Raw genomic sequence first — 22,577 nt, 5'->3', positions numbered from 1 at the left:
ATTTTGAAAAAAAACATTCCTTTTCCTCTTCCAAAAACTAAATTGTAAAATGTTGTTATATAATTTCGATTTTTTTCAAAAAATATGGATGTATAGAATGAAAACTCAACACGGATTCATGAATCACAAATGGAGGAGAATAAATGTTTCTTAAACCTTAGAACGTTTGCTAGATTCCAAAGAATTGGGTTTTGTAATTTCAAAATTAATCGATAAAATGTTGCCATTCAATTTTGATGACATTGGAAAATTTAGAAATGCAAGAATTGAAAAATCGAAAAATTGCAAAATTGTAAAATCGAAAAATCCAATAGAGAAATTGAAAAATCAAAAATTCAAGATTCAAACACCTGAAATGTTGAATTAAGAAATCAAAAAATTGCAAAATTGTAACATTGAAAAATGGAACATTGGATAGTCGAAAAATGTAACAATTGAAAAATCGAAAAATATAAAGAACTTCGAGACATTGAAAAATCCGTGTAAACACTGTAAATTTAGAAATGCTGAAATTAAAAAATTAACAATCAACATCCTGAAAAATTAGAAATATCAAAATTGTAGAACTGAAAAATTGAAAAATTTAAGAATCAGTTAAATGAAAAATTGAACAAACTGAAAATTCGAATACATGATTGAGAAATCGAAAATTGTAAAATTGAAAGATGGAACCGTGAAAAATCAAAAAATTCAAGAAATCATTAAAAAATCGGAATTTTGAAAAAACGAAGAACTGTAAAGACGAAAAATTCCAACATTGAAATATGGAAAATATTGATAATCGTGAAATTATCTACAAAATACCGAATATTCACAACATAGGTATAAAAATTGACAACAATCGGTCAAGTAGTTTTGGAGATTATCTGTCTAATAAAAATCCAGACAGACGGCAGACAGACAGAAAGACGGAAACGGAAGACCTAGTTTTACATACTCTGGGGATCTTGAAATGTCGAGAAAACATGGAAATTAGCCAGACTAAACGGCTTCAAGGACAGAAAATGAAAATCTTTTTTTAGAATGTTGCCAAACTGAAGAATAAAGAAGGAGTTAGAGTTAGTAATTTTGATATCGTAGGTCTAGCAGAAACATGGATAGAAGTAAAAGAGTGGTAAAAAATTAAGACGAAAATACTAAGGAAGTTTAGTTGGATATGTCAAGGGAAAATCGACAAATCGAAACATTGGGAAATCTAGAAATCCAAGAATTGAAAAATCTAAAAATTAAGCACGCTAGAAATTATAAGGTAATCAGATAATTTAAAAATCAAAATTGGAAAATGAAAATATCTAGAAATTGAAAAATCGAAAATTTACAAAATTGCAAAATTGAAAAATCCAATCGAGAAATTGAAAAATTTAAGATTCAAACACCTGAAATCTCGAATTAAGAATTTGAAAAATGCAAAATTGTAACATTGAAAAATGGAACATTGGTTGGTCGAAAAATGTAAGAATTGAAAGATCAAAAAATAAAAAAAACTTAGAGACAATGAAAAATCCGACAATTCAAGAGTCAAAATTAGAAAATTTTAAAAATTAAAATAGCTAGAAATTTAAAATTCGGAAAAGTGAAAAACGAAAAAATGGAAAAACCGAAAATTTTTTTCGATTTTTAGTTTTTCAATGTTTCAATCTTTTGTTTCTTCAATACTTCCATGTGCAATTTTTCGATTTCCGACTTTTATCAGTTTTCGATTTTTCAACTTATCGAATAAAAAAAAAATAGAAAAACTGCAATATTGTAAAGTTGAAGAAAAAAAATGAAAAAACGAAAAAGTATTAGTGAAAACTTTGGAAATTCTAAAAACTGGAAATCAAGAACTTGAAAAATTGAAAAAGCAAAAAAAAAATCGAAAAATTGTAAAATCGAATCAACAAAACGTGAAGTTGAAATATTGAAAATGAAAGAAATCGAAAAATCGGATATTTTGAAAAATCCAAAAATTGCAAAATTGAAAAATTTAAAAATAGGAAAAGCCAAGACTTGAAAGTGAAATACTGAAAATTTGAAAAATTATAGATACAATTGAAACAAACATTGAAAAAATAAAGGGCATTGAAAACGAAAAATTGTGATATAAAATCGAGGAACTGAAAATAAAAAATTGGGAAAATGAAAATTAAAAATTGGGAAACTGAAAATTACAAAATCGGGAAAATAAAAAATAAAAATCCAGGACTTGAAAAATTGAGGCAAGGAAAATTAAAATTTAAAAATCTGAAATATCAAAAACAAAAAATTGTAATATAGAAAATACTAAGCGAATTTAATTGGACATGTCAAGGGGAAATCGACAAATCGAAACATTGGAAAATCTAGAAATGCAAGAATTGAAAAATCGGATAATCGGAAAATCGAAATTGGAGAATTAAAATATCTAGAAACTGTAAAATCGAAAAATTCCAAAACTGTAAAATGGAAAAATCCAATCGAGAAATTGAAAAATCAAAAATTGAAGATTCAAACACCTCAAATCGTAACAAATATAAAACTGTCAAATTTAATCATATAATTGAAAAAAATTAAGAAATTGTAAAATCGGATAATTGAAAAATCACAAATCAATAAACTGAAAAAAACGCAAAATTGAAATAAGTATCTAAAAATAAAAAATCAGAATGTTGAAAAACGAAAAATTGTAAAATGGAGAAACTATAACATTAAGAATTGGAAAAATTAGAAATTTAAAAATCCTGAAATTAAAAAATGAACAACCGAAAAACTGAAAAATCAGAAATTACAAAATTGTAGAACTGAAAAATCGAAACAATAGAAGGTCGAAAAAATTAAGAATTTAAAAACTGAAAAATCAGTCAAATGAAAAATTGAACAAACTGAAAATTCGAATACACGATTGAGAAATCGAAAATTGTAAAACTAAAAGATCGAACATTAGACAATCAAAGAATTCAAGAATTGATTAATCAAAAAAACATTATCTGTCTAATAAAAATCCAGACAGACGGAGGACAGACAGACAGACGGAAACGGGAGACCTAAGTTTTCGTACTCTAGGGACCTTGAAATGTCGAGCAAACATGGAAAGTAGCCAGACTGAACAACAGCAGAAGAAGAATATAATTTTTTGTTTTCCAATTTCAATTATTTTCGATTTTTCTTTTCTTTTTGCTCCTTCAATTTTATACCTACGACACGCAATCTTTCGAGTTTTTTTTTAATTTTCAGTTTTTCAATTTTCCAACTTTTGGATGTTCCAATTTTTCATTTTTCATGTCTTCAATTTTTCGTTTCTGTTTTAGATTTTCTTACTTTTTTCAGTGTTTTGGTTTTTGACCAATCTGATTTTGAAATGTTTCTTTTTTCAATGTGATATTTTTCAATTTTTTAATTTTTTTCAATTATATGATTAAATACATATTTTTTCGATTTTTAGTGTTCCAATTTTTGGGTTTTCCAATTGTTTGCTTCTAATCGTTTTTTCTTCTTTCCAATTTTTTTTCGATTTTTAGTTTTTCAATGTTTCAATGTTTTGTTTCTTCAATACCTCGATGTGCAATTTTTCAATTTCCTACATTTTTCAGCTTTCGATTTTTCAACTTATCGAATAAAAAAATTGTAAAGTTTAAAAATCAAAAATGAAGAAACGAAAAAGTACATACCTAGTGAAAACTTTGGAAATTTTAAAAACTAAAAATCAAGAACTGAAAATTGAAAACACAAAAATTTGAAAAATAGAAAAAACGAAATATTGAAAATGAAAGAAATCGGAAAATCGGATATATTGAAAAATACAAAAACTGCAAAATTGAAAAATTTAAAAATAGAAAAAGCCAGGACTTGAAAATGAAAGACTGAAAATTTGAAAAGTGGAATAATCGAAAAATTATAGCTACAATCGAAAGAAACATTCAAAAAATAAAGGGCATTAAAAACGAAAAATAGTGATAAAAATCGAGAAACTGAAAATTAAAAAATCGGGAAAATAAAAAATAAAAATCCAGAACTTGAAAAATTGAGGCAAGGAAAAATTCAAAATTGAGAATCTGAAATATCGAAAAATCAGAAAGAAGGAAAATTGGAAAATCAAAAGATTAAAAAATTGAGGAACTTAAAAATCGAAAAATTGCAAAATCGAAATATTGTAAAATCGAAATATTAAAAATTAAAGAAATCGGAAAATCAACAATTGCAAAATTGAACAATTTTAAAATGGGAAAACTCAGCGATTGAAAAATCATAGATTGAAAATTTGACAAATTTAGTAGAAACAAGGATTGAAGTAAAAAGGTGGGAAAAGATGGAAGAGAAAATACTAAGCGAATTTAATCGAAACATTGGAAAATCTAGAAATGCAAGAATTGAAAAATCTAAAAATTAAGGAACACGAGAAAGTGAAAAATCGGATAATGAGAAAATCAAAATTGGAGAATTAAAATATCTAGAAACTTAAAAACAGAAAAATTCCAAAACTCAAAAATTGAAGATTCAAACACCTGAAATCCCAATGAATATAAATAAAACTGTCAAATTTAATCAAATAAAATTAAGAAATTGTGAAATCGGTTAATTGAAAAATCAAAAATCAATAAATTGAAAATAAAAAAAACCAGAACATTGATAAAAGAAAAATTGTAAAATGGAGAAACTAACATTAAAAATTGGAAAAATTACAAAATTAAAAATCCTGAAATTAAAAAATTAACAACCGAGAAACTAAAAAATTACAAAATTGTAGAAGTGAAAAATCGAAACAATTGAAAATCGAAAAATGTAAGAATTGAAAAATCGGAAAATGAAAATATTTTAAAATTGAAAAATCAGTCATCTGAAAAATTGAACAACTGAAAATTCGAATACACAATTGAGAAATCAAAAAATGCAAGAACTGAGTAATCAAAAAATTTAAAAACTCGAAAAATTGAAAATCGGAGAATTAAAAAATCAAATTGGAAAAATTAAAAAGACAAAAAATTAAAATTCATGTCGCTGGTAATTAAAAAATCGAAACATTATTACATTCATATACCTAAGTAATTGAAAAAAATTAAGAAATTGTGAAATCGGATAATTGAAAAATCAAAAATAAAAAAACTGAAAAAACGAAAAACTGCAAAATGTAAAAACTGTAACATTGAAAATTGGAAAATCAAAAATTCAAGAATTGATTAATGATAAAATTAAAAAACTCGGGAAATTGAAAAATCAGAATATTGAAAAGTTAAAAAATCAAAATGAAAAAATTAAAAAGTCGAAATATCGCAAGTAATTAAAAAATCGAAACATTGGTAATTCACATAATTGAAAAATTAAAAAATTGTGAAATCGGATAATTGAAAAATCCAAAATGAATAAACTAAAAAAATATTTAAAAACGAAAAACTGTAAAATGTAAAAATTCTAATCCTGAAAATTGGAAAAATTGCAAATTTAAAAATTCTGAAATCAAAAAATTAACAACCGAGAAATTGAAAAATCAGAAATTAGACTATTGTAAAACAGAACAATTGAAAAATTAAAATATTTAAAAATTGAAAAATCAGTCAACTGAAAAATTTAACAAATTGAAAATTCGAATAGATAACTGAGAAATCGAAAATTGGAAAATCAAAAGATTAAAAAATTGATTATTCAAAAAATTAAAAAAATTGAGAAACAGAAAAATCGTAATATTGAAGTCAAAATGGAAAAATTGTTAAATGGAAAATCGGAATATACAATCTACAGAAGATTCACAGCATACATATAAAAATTGACAACAATCGGTCCAGTGGTTTTGGCGATTATCTATCTAATAAAAATCTAGACAGACCGCAGACAGATAGACAGACAGACGGAAACGAGAGACCTATTTTTTCGTACTCTAGGTGCTCAGTCAACACAATATAAATAAACACGGTGAAAGCAATTACAAATTAATTAATTAAGAAAAATTTAAATATAAGAAATGAAAAATCCACAAATTGCAAAATCGTGAAAATTTCAGTTTTAATAAAGCGCAAAATTGAAATAACGAAAAATTGACAATCAAAAATCTTAGAGACCGAAAAATTACAAAATCCAAAATAAAAAATTCCAAAAGTTATAAAATTGAAAAATTAAAGATTGAAAACTAGAAAACCTAAAATCGGAAAACTTTAAAGTCGAAAAATTACAAATTAAAACTGAGAAATCGTAAAACCAAAAAACTGAATAATTTTTAAAAATTCGAAAATGGGTGCTATTAAAAAAAATTAGTATGCAGAGAGGGAAAAAAGTGAAGTTTCAGTTACATTTTTAACTCGAATTTCGTCTCAAAGAGTGGATTATCTTAGGAATATGGCAACATTTTTTTATTCCCAGGGAAGCGTTCAAATCTCTTAGGCTAATCATCTGGTCTATAGTCTGTTTACCGAACAGATGGAGTGATCACGTGCGCTTTACGAAGTGAGCGTCCAAATCTTCAGAAGTTGTAAATTTGGATTTAGATGCGTGAATAAGAGAGAGAAAATAAATTTTGCATGAGTGCACTATGTATACAAGAAGGGGCGAACCCCATTTAAAACCCAAAGGCTACAAATAAAACCCAATCCGTTGAAACTGTGTAAAATACATTTTTTAATGATGCCATTCCACCCTTTAATCTCGGCTAATTTACATATAACTCTAACCCGCCTAGAGGCCGTCACTTTTATCCCGATTTTTGCACCACAAAGGGCGCACCAGCCCTTTGACGCCGCCCCCAATTTCCCAAAATTCATTTAAATTCCGCCAAAATCCCACCTAACCGCCTTTTCTTTTTCCAGGTTTAGCGGCATGTCGCCACACTATAAACTGATTTACTTCAACGCTAGAGGGCGCGCCGAGCATATCCGTTTTATATTCGCCTATGCCGGCGTGGAATACGAGGACGAAAGGATCTCGAGAGAAAAATGGCCCGAAGTGAAAAAAAGTAAGTCCTTGTTTAATCACGTTCACACGCTTTGCAGTTGGCTACGGCCGAAAAATCAAATTTTTGCCTAACGAATTTAGTGTCTGCCATCGATTTGGCATGCGGAGAGCAAATTAAATTTGCAGGTGAAGTTTTACGTTTCATCAAACCATAAAAGAGTCGAGGAGGAATGAACGGACGGGGAATAAAAATACGGAATCGGTTAAGTATTTTGCCTGTGTGCTGGTTCGATACAATTTTCAATTTTCGGGGGATTAGGGTTAAGCGGACTGTTCAATTTTTAGTATGCGGAGATCATTTTGAGTGGGCTTTGTCACACAAATGTAATATTCAGGTTTGGAAAGTCCGATTGAAAAATAAAGTCGAAATGTAAATGTAATTGAGAAAATATGGGTTGTTAATTTGGGACGGCTAATAGATAGAGCTTCCTTTCATAATTATGGAACGAGAGAAAATTTGTGTGTACTTTGCGCAGCGTTAGCTCGGATTAAATCAACAATGGAATAAAATTTTAATATCAAACAGCGACTATTTCACATTATGCGCAATTAAATGGCCGTTTGCATTAATATCTCCCTAGTCTTGCGTTTTCTCGACATTTCATGACCACTAGAGTACGAAAAAATAGGTCCCCTTTTTTCGTCTATCTGTCTGTGCCTGTCTGTCTGAAATCTGTGCGGACAGATAATTTTCGAAACTACTGGACCGATTGTTGTGAAATTTTGTATTAGGACTAGCATGTCAATAGTGAAACGCCACCAAAAATTGGTTAATCATTCCCACCACCAAATTGATGACGTCATCTCAAAAATTTTACCGAATAAATCCTTTCTGAAATATGTAACATATTATGACATTTTTACAAGTTTGCGTTTTTTTTTATCTTCTTTAGATTTTCAATTTTTACATTTTTCAGTGTATTGGTTTCATAATTTCTCGATTTATCGTGTCTTCAATTTTTCGATTTGAAGTTTGTCAGTTTTTCATTTTTTAGATTTTTCAATTTTTCGTTTTCTAAATTTTTCAACTTCTTCATTTTTATTTTTTATTTTTTTATTTTCATTTTCTCGATTTTATTTTACAATTTTTCGTTTTTTTTTTTGTAATATTGCAATTTTTGGCTTCCTCAATTATCCGATTTTCCGAATTCTTTCATTTTCAATTGGGTTTTGCACTTTTTTGAATTTTAAGTTTCTCAGTTTTTAATATTTCATTTTTTCGTTTCCTTATTATTGTTGACGTCCAATTTTGATTTTTCAAATTTTTCATTATAGATTTTTCGTTTATTCATTTTTGATTTTTCAATTTTACAATTTTGCAATTTTTGCATTTTTTTGATTCGAAAAATTGAAAACTCAAAAAACTGAAACAAAACAAAATGCCAAAGTGAAAGAAGAAAATCGAAAAATTCTAAATCGAAGAACTGAAGAAACGAATACTGAAAATTAAAAATCGTCAAAATTGTAAAGTTGAAAAACTGTAAAGTTAAGTATCGAGAAATGGAAAAAATAAAAATCGAAAAATTGAAAAAGTCAAAAAATTTAAAACTTGTAATCGTTATTAGATACATATTTAAAATTAAAACTAGAAATAAAAAATTGAAAAATCGAAAAATTAAAAAATCTGAAAGTTCAAAAATTGAAAAATTGCAAATCGAAAAATCCAAGCACTGAAGGATTTCACATTGAAAAAAATAAAAATTAAAAAATCAGAACAGTGAAAAACTGAAAATTAAAAAAACAAAGAAAATAAAAGACCGAAACGAAAAATTGTAAAACGAAAAATTGAAAAATCGAGAACTCGTAAAACTGCAAATCTGAAAATCGAAACATCCAAAAGTTCCCAAAAGAAAAATCTGAACACTTAAAAATTTAAAAACGAAAACTCGAAGACGTGGATAATGCAAAATTAAAGAAAAAAGAATGAAAAATTGAAAAATTGCAAACCGAAGAACTGAAGAAACCAAAAATTGGAACACTAAAAAATTATTTAAAAATCGAGAAACTTAAAAATTTAAATCGAAAATTTGGAAAACCCATAAACGTAATTATAATTGAAAAATTTAAAAAGTGAATAATTTTAAAAATTATAATTATTATTGGATATATATTTAAAATGAAAACCAGAAAATTGAAGAATCGAAATATTAAAAAGTCTGAAAAAAATTGAAAAATCCAAAAATTGAAGAAGTTCACATCGAAAAAAGAAAAAAGCAGAATACTGAAAAATTTACATCTTAATGTTGCTTAAATTTTATAAAATATAAGAAACTCTTGTGGTTTATGAATCCGTGTTGAAAAATCAAAATTGTATGACAATATTTTCTAGTTTAACATTGAAACTGCAAAATCAAAAATCAAAAAATCAGGAATATGTCATGTTTGATATTTTTACAAAAAATTGTAACGGGACAAATGTATAGTCAAACTCTTCTCAATGAAATTAAATTTAATGTACCCAGATTAGGCAGCCGCATCCAGATAAGTTTTTCATATAACATTCCAAACACACTTCACCACTTCAATAGTCCTCTAATAGCTTGTATTCGTTTGTATAATTATATTATTAGCAGAGATCAAAATATTGACATTTTCTTTAATAATTTTTGTAACGTTGGGATTAGGAATAAGATACTGAAAATTGTAGTTGCTGTGTTGTAATGTCGTTGTATCCACTAGAGACATAATTGTCTGCTGGAAATAAATTTACTTATTATTATTATTACTATTATTATTATTAAAAATCGAATCGTAAGTAATTTGTTAATAAAATTTGCGTTTTTATCCTAGATGTTCAGATTTTTGGGAAAAAAAATCAAAATTGTATAACATTTTACAACTTAACTTGATTTTTTCGATTTTCGATATTTCGACTTTTTCAATTTTGGATCATTGGATTTTCGATTTCGGGAGTTTCCTTTAGCTATTTTTGGAATTTTCGATGTTTACTTTTTGCTTTTCCAGTTCTCCGATTTTTGGATTTTTTGAGCTCCGATTTTTCGAATTTTGTTTTTCAATTTTTGATTCTGCGAATTTTTGATCCATTAAATTTTCAATTTTTCTACTTTAGATTTTTTAATTTTGATTACTCGATTTTTCGGTTCGCAAAATGAAGATTTCGAGTTTACAATTTTTTCATTTTTCGAATTTTTGATTTTTCAGTTTATCGATTTTCGATTTTTATTTTTGTTTTTTCCAACATTTGAATAATCGAATTTTCAATTTGATCGATATTTGACTTTTCAGATTGTTTCCTACTCGATTTCTCGATTTTTCAAGTTTTCAGTACTTCAATTTTTCGAATTTTCGATTTTCGATTTCTCCAATTTTAATTTTTCCATTATTAGACTTGTTATTTTAGACTAGTCGATATTTTTGTGTTTCAATTTAACGGCATTTGAATTTAATCATTTTTTTTAATTTATAAATTTTCAATTTTTCCAGTTTTCAGGTTTTCGATTTTTCAATTTTTTAATTTCGATTTTTGGATTTTAGAATTTCCGATTTTTCGACCTTCGATATTTCGTTTTTTCTATATTTCGGATTTTCGATTTTTCGTTATTCGAATTTGCCTTGTTTCCTTCCACATTTCTTGATTTTTCAATTTTGGCATTCTTCGATTATTGAAAGAAAAATTAATGAATCGAAAATTTTGAAAACCCAGCTGTGAAAACGAAAAATTATAGAATCGTTAAAATTGTGAAGTTGAAAAACTGTAACGTTAAAAGATTGAAAAATTGAAAAATTTTAAAAATGAAAAATTTTAAAAGCTATAGTTATTATTGGATATATATTTAAAATTAAAACTAGAAAATTGAAGAATGGAATTATTAAAAAGTCTAAATGTTGAAAAATCCAATAATTGAAAAGAGAAAAATTAGAAAATCAGAATACTGAAAAATCGAAAAACTGAAAAATTAAAAATAAAAATTCGAAAAACTCAAATCAAAATCGAAAAATTAAAACATCCAAAAGTTGGAAAATTGGAAAACTGAAGAAACAAAAAAAATGAAAAATTGAAAAATTGAAAAAATAAAGAAATATAGCATATTTCAAGAAAAAAAAAACGTTAGGAATGTAAAAATTAGGAAATTAAAAAAAAATAAAAAATTGAAAAACTGAGAAATCGAAAAATCAAAAACCTGAAAAATCGAAACAGTCGAAAATCAAGAAATCGGAAAATCAAAATATCGATTAATTGAAAAATCGGAAAATTGAGAGTTTATAAAACTCAAAAATTGAAAAATCGAAATATTGAAAAATCGTAAAATTGAAGAAAAGAAAATTTGAAAAAACGTAAAACTGAAACATCGGAAAATTGAGAAATCGAAACATTGAAAATCGATAAATTGAAAAATTGAGAAATGGCAAAATCCAAAAATTGAATAATAAATAAACTGAAAAATTCCAAAACTAAAATTTCGAAAAATTGAGAATTCGAAAGTTGGAATACCAAGAAATAGAAAAAGCGAAAAATCGAAAAATCTTAAATTGAAGAATGGAATTATTAAAAAGTCTAAATGTTGAAAAATCCAATAATTGAAGAATTTCACATTGAAAAGAGAAAAATTAGAAAATCAGAATACTGAAAAATCGAAAAACTGAAATCAAAATCTAAAAATTAAAAGATCCAAAAGTTGGAAAATTGGAAAACTGAAAATTTAGAAATGAAAGCTAGCATAGATCCATATCGTAAAACTGAAGAAAAAAAATGAAAAATTGAAAAATTGAAATCGAAAAATTAAAAAAATGGAAATTGAAAATACCAAAAATTATCATTATCATCGGAAGAAAATTTGAAATATCGAAAAATTGTAAAAATAAAGAAAATAAAAAATCAATACCAAAAATTGCAAATAGAATATTTGAAGAAAAAAAATGTTAAGAATGTAAAAACTGGAAAATTAAAAACGGAAAACTTTAAATCGAAAAATTGCAAAATCTAAAACTGGAAAATTAAAAACGGAAAACTTTAAATCGAAAAATTGCAAAATCTAAAACTGAAGAAACAAATTATAGTTATTATTGGATACATATTTAAAATGAAAACTAGAAAATTGAAGATTCGAAATATTAAAAAGTCTGAAATTTGAAAAATCCAAAAATTGAAGAATTTCACATTGAAAAGAGAAAAATCAGAAAATCAGAATACTAAAAAACCGAAAAATTGCAAAATCTGAAATTGAAGAAATAAAAAATGAAAAAATGAAAATGGCAAATCAAAAATTAAAAAAACGCAAAATTGAAAAAATTAAAATTAAAAAAACAAAAAAATGAACGAAAAACTAATTTCAACAAAAAAATTCTCCCTGCCTGAGTATCATCCTTCTCATCAAAATGATTAATTTAGAAAACAGACAAGTCCCAAGCAAAAAAATAAATAACGCCTGTCAAAAAAGTCTTCTCCGCTCTCGAAACCGTCAATCATCTAAAACCTAATTAATTCGTTTCCTCCCCGACAATTTTTGTCTCTCGATTCATTCATATCTATATAAAATTCCCTCATCTCCGATCGCCTTTTTTTTATGACTCGTACGTCATAAACGAGCCGCTTTTTAATAATACTCGGCGCCGTGTTTATAAAATGGATCTCGAATTCCCGTCGAGGAATTTTTATTTGTGTTGACGCTGAGGTTTTTAATTCGCTTTTCCGGAGGTAGAATCGATTTTAGTAATGAGGAAAGGTAAGATTATGCAAATAGAACTTTCTAATTTGTTTGCTGATCCAATTCAGACAATTGAAGTTTGTGTCGCCTAAATCTCAATAGCTTTGTAGGATTAATAAAGGTTTGGGACGACGAATTTGAATATCTGGCGGGTTTTTGATCGATTTATAACAAGAAAAGTGCAGTTTTAATTTTTTAAAACGGAGATAGACTGGTCAGCGCAGATGCTGGTCCTCTTCTATCTTCGTGTTTATTATAAATAATCTAGTGGTCGGCAACGTAGAATTCGTTACCCTTTCACTTGGCATTTCGCTTCAAACACTTAATAATGAATATCAACCTACAAAGTAATCGATTACAAAGCTCGAAAATTCCACATAATCAGGACCGAATTCAACAACACAAATGTGTGTTTTTCTGCGGAATTACTAACCCGCATCCACACAAGTTCATTATAAACCCGCCTTATCTAGCTTTGTTCTATGCCATGCATATATCCAGTGACACTTTGGAACTAAAATTAAATTACATGCCCACGCCAAGCCCTCTTGACATGCTAGAAATTGAAATGAATACTCTTCTGATATTTTATTTTATTTCCAACTGCGTCTCTCTTGAGCTTTTTATCATGAAGTCTCACGTTTTGTCTGAGGGCGAACTGCACTTGGATTTTATTTTAAACGCGATTTTCATAAAGGCCGGTTTAATATCGAGCTTATGACCTCGTCTGTAATTTCCTGCTTTGACAAGTTAATAATAAATTTCAATCTTGCGGCGATATGAAGCATTCGATTTATTTTTTCTGTCAGGAGATTGGGTTGTTCCAGGTATTATTTATATCGTGGAGGTCGCCGTGTTTGTTTTTCATTTGGCATGTCTGAGCTTTTTGTTGGTAGTTTTTGAGGTGGAATTGGCTCGTATTACTTTTGCTTTCGGGGTATTGGCAGAAAATTTATTTTGTTTATGAAATAGTGGAAGGAAGGGAAATTGATGAGCTTAGATTTGGAATTGTTTTGTGCTTGTTTTACCAGTTGATGCGTACAGGGAATGAGATTAGCTAGATTAAAAAAAAATGGTCGAAGGTTATTTTGACAGAACTTGCGATTTTTATTTTCTGATAACCTCTATTGAGTAAATATTAGTGGCGCCAAAGACACTCCAGGAGCTTTTTTGAACTGAAAGTTTTCGAATTGACTCTCGACTTTTCAGTTTTTAATTTTTCAATTTTTCATTGCTTCAATTTTTCGGTGTGCAATTTTTTAGTTTTTATTTTTTTTGTTTCTTCAATTTTTAGATTTTGCAATTTTTCGATTTAATATTTCTCTAGCTTTCAATGTTTAATTTCTCAGTTTTTGACTCCTTAATTTTTCATTCCTTCAAATTTTCGATCTGTATTTTTTAGTTTTGATTTTTTATTTTCTTGATTTTTACAATTTTTCGAAATTTCAGTGTTCCGATTTTATAATTTTTGTATTCTCAATTTCAATTTATTCAATTTTTCGTTTTTCCAAATTTTCGATTTACAGTTTTTCAATTTATATATTTTTTTCTTCACTTATTAGATTTTGGAATTTTTCAATTTAAAATTGCTCGAGTTTCCCGTTTTTAATTTTCCAATTTTTAGATTTCTCAATTTGTTCATGTTTTAGTTTTAGGAGTTTTCAGATTTTAGGTTCTTCAATTTTTCTCGTTTTTACAATTTTTCACTTTTTCGATTTATGGATTTTCTGCTTTTTCGATTTTTTTAATATTTCAATTTTTCGATTTTTCAATTTTTCAAGGCTTCAATTTTCTATATTTTAATTTTCAGTTTTTTGATTTTTAGATTTCTCGATTTTCTGATTTTTGATTTCTTTAATATTTCTGTCTCAATTTTACTAATTTTTAAATGTTAGATTTTTCAGTCTTTTGATGTTTCGATTTCCCCATCTTCCGATTCTTCTCGGTTTTTGATTTTCGGTTTTTCAATTTTTCGATTTTTAAAATCTTTGATTTTTCAGTTTTTTGATTTTTGATTTCTCGCTTTTTCAATTTTTCGACATTTTTGGGCTTTTTCATTATTAGATTTTTCGATTTTTCAGTTCTTCATTTTTTCGATTTCCCAACTTTTTGAGATTTCAGTTTTGGAACTTTTCAATTTATCCATCTTTTCGTTTTTTGACTCCTCAATTTTCCAATTTTTCAAATTTTCGATTTTTTAAATTTGTAATTTTTCGATTTCTCAATTTTTGCTTGACTTTTTTGATTCCTGGATTTTCTGCTTTTTCGAATTTTTGATATTTCAATTTATTGATTTTTCGATTTTCAGTTTTCAATTTGTCTCAATTTTTCTAATTTTTAAATGTCAGATTTTTTACTTTTTAGAAATTTTGATTTTTCAGTTTTTCAATTTTTCAACCTTCAACTTTTCGGTTTTTCGATTTTGGGGTATTTCTGTTTTTCGATATTTTTTGACTCCTCGACGTTTCAGTTTTTCAATTTTTTGATGTTTCGATTTTTCGATTACTTTTCGGCTTCAAAAAATTTGAACATCTAAAATTTAAAGACCGAAAAACGAAAAACGAAAAAGTTAAAAATTTAAAAATTAAAAAAATTAAAAAATTGAAATATTGAGAAATCGAAAGATCAAAAGATCGAGAAATCGAAAAACCGAAAAGTTAAAAGTTGAAAAAATTGGAAAATCTAAAAATCTAAAAACCGAAAAATAAAAAACGAAAAAACGGAAAAATGTAAAAACTGAGGAACCGAAATAGGCCAAAATAAAAAATCGAAAAAATATAAATTGAAAAACTGTTAAATAGAAAAAATGAGCAATCAAAATATCGAAACGTGCAATCTCGATAAATCGGGAAATCAAAACATTGAAAAACAGAAAAATTTTAATAATTACAAATTAAAAAATCGAAAATTTGAAAAAAAGAAAAATTGGAAAACAGAAAGTCTAAAACTAGGAAGGCGAAAAATCGAAAACATGAAAAACTGAAATATCGAAGAACTGAAATGAAAAATCCAGAACTCAAAAATCGGAAAGTTGAAGAATCGAAATTATGAAAAATCCCAAAATTGAAATATCGAAAAACTGAAAACTGAAAGAAAAAGTGAAGAACGGAAAAACTGAAAAATCCCAAAACTGAGAATTAAAGAATCGAAAAATTGAGAAATGGAAAAATCAAAAAAGCGAAGTCGAAAAATAGAAACCTTAAAAAATCCAAAATTGAAAAATCAGAAACCTGAAAAGTCGAAAAATTGAAGAATTGAAGAACTGGAAAATTGAAACAGTCCAAAGTCAAGAAAAGAGAACATCAAAACATCGATTCATCGCAAAATCGAAAAATTGAGAATTTAGAAAAGTCAAAAATTGAAAAATTGAAAAATCCAAATATTTAAAAAGCGTAAAATTGAAGGGGAGAAAAATAAGAAAAAACGTAAAACTGAAACATCGTAAAATTGAGAAATCGAAAAACTGAAAATCGAGAAACTGAAAAATGGAGAAGTTGTAAAATCGAATAGTAAATAATCTGACAAATTCAGAAACTGAAGTTTCGAAAAATTCCAAAACTGAAATTTCGAAAAATTGAAAAATGAAAGAAAAACTGACGAAATTGAAAAATTTAAAACCTAAAAAATTGAAAAATTGAAGAAGTGAAAAATCGAAAAACTGGGAGTTTATAAAAGTCAAACTTGAAAAACCAAAAAATCGAAATATTCAAAAATCGTAAAATTGAAGAGGAGAAAAATTTTAAAAACGTAAAACTGAAACATCGGAAAATTGAAAATCGTGGAATTCAAGAATTTAGAAATTGTAAAATGGGAAAATTGAATAATAAATAAACTGAAAAATCCCAAAACTGAAATTTCGAAAATTTGAAAAATGAAAGAAAAACTGAGAAATCCCAAAACTGAAAAATCGAAACCTTCAAACATAGAAAAATTAAAAAATCAAAAACCTGAAAAATCGAGAAATCACAAAATCGAAAAATTTTAAAAATCTAAAGACCAAGATATCAAGAAATTTAAACAAAAAAATCGTAAAACCGAAAAATTGAAAAATAGAAATATCGAAGAACTAAAAATGGAAAAACCGAAACTTCAAAATATCGAAAAAATGAAAACTCAAAAAATATAAAATTTAAAAGCCGAAAAACGAAAAATCGAAACTTCAAAATTTAAAAAATTGAAAAATCGGATAATTGAAAAATAGAAACTTGGAAAAACTGGAAAATCGAATAACCGAAAAATCGAAAAATCAAAAGATCGAGAAATCGTAAAGTCGAAAAGTTGAAAATTTGGAAAATCGAAAAATCTAAAAGCGGAAAAATAAAAAAAAAACTGGTAAACCGTTTAGGCCAAAATAAAAAATCGAAACGTTATAAATTGAAAAACTTGTAAATCGGGAAATCAAAACGAAAAATTGAAAAACAGAAAATCTAAAACTAAGAAGTCGAAAAATCGAAAGATTAAGAAATAAAAACATTTGAGAAATCCGAAAACATGAAAAAATGAAATATCAAAACACTGAAATGAAACATCGAGAAATCGAAAAATCGAAAATTTTAAAAATTGAAAAATTAAAATATCAAAAAATTTAAAAATCTAAAATCTATAAATCGAAAAATTGAAAAATCGACACATCGAAATATTGAAAAATCCCAAAACTGAAATATTGAAAAACTAAAAAATGAAAGAAAAACTGAAGAATGGAAAAACTGAAAAATCCCAAAACTGAGAATCTAAAAAATTGAAAAATCAGAAATCTGAAAAATTGAAGAAGCGGAAAATCAAAAGTCAAGAAAAGGGAAAATCAAAACATCGATTAATTGAAAAATCAAAAAATTGAGAATTTAGAAAAGTAGAAAAATTTAAAAATAGAAAAGTCGATTAAAAAGCGTAAACTTGAAGAGGAGAAAAATTGAAAAATAGAAATATGCAAGAACTAAAAATCGAAAAACCGAAAAAATGAAAACTTAAAAAATGTAAAATTTAGAAATCAAAAAACGAAAAATCCAAACTTCAAAATTTTAAAAATCGCAAAATTGAATGAAAGATCGGATAATTGAAAAATGGAAACACCGAAAAATCTAAAAGCGGAAAAATTCAAAAACGCAAAAATGGAAAAACTGGGAAACCAAATAGGTCAAAATAAAAAATCGAAGTTCATAAATTGAAAAACTGGTAAATCGAGAAAATGAACAATCAAAATGTTGAAATATTAAAACAATATTGAAACAATAAATCGAGAAATCAAAACGTTGAAAAATTGAAAAATTTTAAAAATAAAAACTAAAAAATCAAAAATTTGAAAAAACAAAAAATTGAGAAACAGAAAATTTAAAACTAGGAAATCGAAAAATCGAAAGATTAAGAAATAGAGATATTTGAAAAATTCGAAAACACGAAAAACTGAAATATCTAAGAACTGAAATGAAACATCGAGAAATCGAAAATTCGAAAATTTTAAAAATTGAAAAATTAAAATATCAAAAAATTGAAAAATCTAAAACCTATAAATCGAAAAATTGAAAAATCGACACATCGAAAAATCCAGAACTCAAAAATCGAAAAGTCGAAGAATCGAAATATTGAAAAATCCCAAAACTGAAATATTGAAAAACTGAAATATCCAAAAACTGAGAATCTAAAAAATTGAAAAATTGAAAAATAGAAAAATTAAAAAAATTAAGTCGAAAAATCGAAACCTTAAAAAAATCAGAAACTTGAAAAATCGATAAATTGAAGAATTCAAGAAGTGGAAAATCAAAAGTTAAGATAAGGGAAAATCTAAACATCGATTAATTGAAAAGTGGAAACATTTGAGAAATTCAAAAACATGAAAAATTGAAATATCTAAGAAATGAAATGAAACATCGAGAAATCGAAAAATTGAAAATTTTGAAAAATGAAAAATTAAAATATCAAAAGATTTTTTTTATGTAAATGTTTATAGTCACATTAACCACGAAGGGTTATTAGTGACAGGGCGGTACAATACAAGATAAAATATCGAAAGATTGAAAAATTTTAAATCTATAAATCGAAAAATTGAGAAATCGACACATCGAAAAATCCAGAAATCAAAAATCGAAAAGTCGAAGAATCGAAATATTGAAAAATGCCAAAACTGAAATATCCCAAAAATTAGAATCAAAAATTGAAAAATTGAGAAATCGAAAAATCAAATATTGAAGTCGAAAAATCGAAACCTTGAAAATAATCCAAAAATTGAAAAATCAGAAACCTGAAAAATCGATAAATTGAAGAATTGAAGAAATGAAAAATCAAAAGTCAAGAAAAAGGAAAATCAAAACATCGATTAATTGAAAAATCGAAAAATTGAAGATCGCGAAATTGAAAAATTGAGAAATTGTAAAATCGAAAAACTGAATAATAAATAGACTGAAATTTCGAAAAATTGAGAAATGAAAGAAAAACTGAGAAATCCAAAAACCGACAAATTAGAAAATTGTAAACTTGAGTAGGTATTTAGAAAAGTCAAAAATTGAAAAATTGAAAAAGCATAAAATTGAAGAGGAAAAAAATTGAAAAAACGTAAAACTGAAACATCGGAGACTTGAGAAATGGAAACTGAAATCGAGAAATTGAAAAGTTGAGAAATTATAAAATCGAAAAATTGATTAATAAATAAACTGAAAAATCCCAAAAGTAAAATTTCGAAAAATTGATATTATATTTTATTTTAAAATGCACGTATATAACTGAATAATTTGTTTTGTTTCTAAAAGATAAAAATAACTTCACTTTTCCGAAAAAAGCTATTGCATGATAACGATTCCAAGAGTATTGTCAATTTTTTTTTATTAGTACCAAACAAAAAATAGTTGTCAAATGGTCTGTAGATCAAACAAGTTCTCAGGCGATGAAAAGTCTAAATTAAAGCAATAGAAGTCTACTGAACAGGGACAATGCCTAAATTTCAGTTTAGGTTTCAATCATTTAAAGAAGAAATCTACATAAACGGTCTGCCCGAAAATAAAAATCTATGAAAGAACTTTTTGAATTTGTGTATGAAATTTTTTAACATACTTGTTTGTCGAACCACTTCTTCAATGTCTAATCATAATAAGAAGTCCCAATGTTTGACACAATGTAGGCAGATTTAGGAAAGAAAATTCTAGGAGTTTGAAGTAAAAGCTAAATTCAGACAACGAAAGGAAAGTCTACATTCAAAAATAAGCAATAAATTAAATCTAATCGTTAAGCAGTCTGCCTGAAACTAAAAATCTATAAATGAAATATATATTTCTGAATTCCATAAACGTAACCATATCAAATGTAAATATCAAATAATATGTGCTATTTCTTCACAACGGCTATAATTTAGCCACAACCCAAACAAATTCACCCACTCCAACTCCCTTTCCGGCCTACCTTTTTCTCCATTGTTACAGCCGTAATTCCCCCAGCCCCCACGGAGCAATTTACTCCTTATTGAAATACCTGCGAGACGGTCCGCGACGATCCTCCGCAGAATTCGCCCCAGGAATTAATTCGCCTAAAATGCACTTTATTTGTTTCAGGAATGCCTTTCGGCATGCTCCCCGTCCTCGAAATAGACGGAAAAGCCGTAGCTCAAAGCAACGCCGTGGCGAGATATCTGGCAAGACAATACGGCTTAGCAGGACGAAATGAATGGGAAGCTTTGCAATGCGACGTTTTAGTTGACACTCTAGGAGACCTTAAGCAAGGTAACCCAAATTTATCACGAAGGCCGGCATTAATCACGCCCTTCTAACTCGCAACGTCATAAAGAAAGATCTAAAAAGTTAATCGGTGATTTCAAGTTTCGCGATTCTTCTCCGGAGAACCGTAAAAATTTCCGACTTCATAAATGCAGATGGCTGTTCGAATGCAGCACTCCGGCTCGGTTAATTTAAAGTTTTTAGAGGGCATTTGGGTTTCTGAGCTGAATTTTTAAATTGGTTGATTGTGGAAGGCTGGGGTATTGAACATGGGTTCAATAGGAGGGCGTAATGAAACTTGGAAAATTCAGATTCGGATGGCACGACTGGAGAATAACGCGAAATGTTATTAGGGAATGAAATGCAGGTAATGGCATTAAAAGGCAAAGGCGTTCTCATATTCCACAGAGGAGGAAATGTCGGATGTGTTTTATGATGTTCGAAATTCTTTATTATATTATTTATTGCCTATGCAGGCAGGAGTGGAGTAATGAGACCGTTGAACTGAGCTGGTAAACAATTTCTTTAAACAATAAATATCCTAGTGGTCGTCAATTTGTGTAGAAAACCCATTAAAAATGCATTTTATATGAGAAGCTTCAGCGTGTTGTCTCTGCTTCAGCATCTGTTGCTGTTCAGATTCTAATTTTCTTTATTAAAATTTTATTGTCATACAAAAACGGCTACATTTTTTCTTTTTAGTGGGGAGTATTGTGGTGGCTCCTCCAGAAATTCATGTAAATAATAAATTCCTAAAGCGAAACAGTTAAAAATAAAACATGTTAATTATTCCTCCAACTATATTAATAAATCAAGATTTACGAATTTCATTAATTGCAAGTTTTTTAAATAGGACATGGTTGTTTTAACTATGCAAATGGTCAACGTAATTATCCATTAAAAACTAACGATATTCATCCCGACTATTATAGGCTATAAAAATCACTGAATGGTCCAAATCATTGCAGCATAAAATTTTACAACACCCTTCCCTATAATTTCAGAATAGCTTCTGAAATACTAATAATTCATGTACAAAATAAAAAAGTAAATTCTGTTTAAATCACTTTATTCAGATTGTGTGTGAAAGAAGAATCTTCAAAATTGTAAAATCGAAATTTTGAAAAATTATAAAGTTAAACTGAAAATGTTGAAACTGAAAAATGGTATCATTGAAAATTATAACTGAAAAATTGTAAAATTGTACGAAATTCAAAACTATCGAAGAAACTAAAAAAAAGATGAATTAAAATTTTTAAATCGAACCTGAAAAACGGAAAAATGTTAAATCGAAAGACTGTAAGATGTAAAACCTGAAATATCGAAAAATTTAAATTTTCCAAAATGAAATTTGAAACAGCTGAAAAATTTTCAATTGGAAATGAAAAAGACTGCGAAACCAAAAATTAAAGAAACGACAAATTGTAAAATAGAGAAATAAAAAAATTTGAGAAATGAAACATGGAAAAATTTTAAATTGGCAATTCGAAAAATTGTAGAATTGTAAAATTGAAGAAACGAGAAATTGTAAAATGGAAGAATAAAAAATTTAAAACTTAATAATCTATAAACAAAAAAAACCGAATTATTAAAAGATCTAAAAATTGGAAAATCGAAAAACTGAAAAATATAAAATTGCGTAATCGCAAGTCTGAAGAAACGAAAAATTGAAATTTTCAAAAATCAAAAATGCAAGAGTTGAAGAATTTTCAATCAGAAACGAGAAAAATTGCGAATCAAAAATTTAAAGCAATCAAAGATTGTCAAATAGAGAAATAAAAAAATTAATTTGAAAAGTTGCAAAATGAATATTTTTAAAAATCGAGAACCCTGAAAAACCAAAAAAATTTAAATCGAAAAAAAATTTTTATTTTCAAATATCAAAATTAGAACAGTTGAAAAATATTCAGTTGGAAATAAGAAAAATTGCGAAGCAAATAATTAAAGAAACGAAAAATTGTAAAATAAAGAAAAAAGTATATAAACTTAAAAATCGTAAAATTGAAAAAATGAAACATTGAAAAATAGAAAAATTTTAAAATGGATACTTGAATAAAACTGAAGAAACAGAAAAAACGGAAAAAATTAAAATTAAAATTTCTAAAAATTGAAAATCGAGAAATTGCAAAATCGTAGAATTGAAGACACGAAAAACTGAAAAATATAAAATTAAAGATTCATACAACTGCAAAATCGAAAAAACGAAATTTTCAAAAAAAGGAACAATTTTAAAATTCTAAATTCGAAACTCGAATAAATGAAGAAACTGAAAAAATTAAAATTTCTAAAATCGAAAAAGTCAATAACTAAAAATTCCAAA

At 26.7% G+C, this 22,577-nt stretch overlaps 1 protein-coding gene across 1 annotated transcript in view; it reads left to right on the top strand.

The window, feature by feature from the left end:
• The window catches only part of LOC135127695 (glutathione S-transferase-like), an 84,391-nt gene that overhangs the window by 49,423 nt on the left and 12,391 nt on the right, over positions 1-22,577 (top strand). Inside the window, exons 2-3 of the mRNA XM_064054252.1 lie at positions 6,750-6,895; positions 20,096-20,263. Of these exons, the coding sequence (XP_063910322.1) occupies positions 6,760-6,895; positions 20,096-20,263 (304 nt within the window). The 5' untranslated portion in view covers positions 6,750-6,759. The remainder of the gene's footprint in view (positions 1-6,749; positions 6,896-20,095; positions 20,264-22,577) is intronic.

This window comes from Zophobas morio, unplaced genomic scaffold (assembly GCF_036711695.1).
Source record: "Zophobas morio isolate AGI-343-1 ecotype UQ-CSIRO unplaced genomic scaffold, CSIRO_AGI_Zmor_V1 ptg000012l, whole genome shotgun sequence".
In the NCBI taxonomy this organism is placed as follows: Eukaryota; Metazoa; Arthropoda; class Insecta; order Coleoptera; family Tenebrionidae; genus Zophobas; species Zophobas morio.
This window is presented reverse-complemented; position numbering and strand designations above follow the sequence as displayed.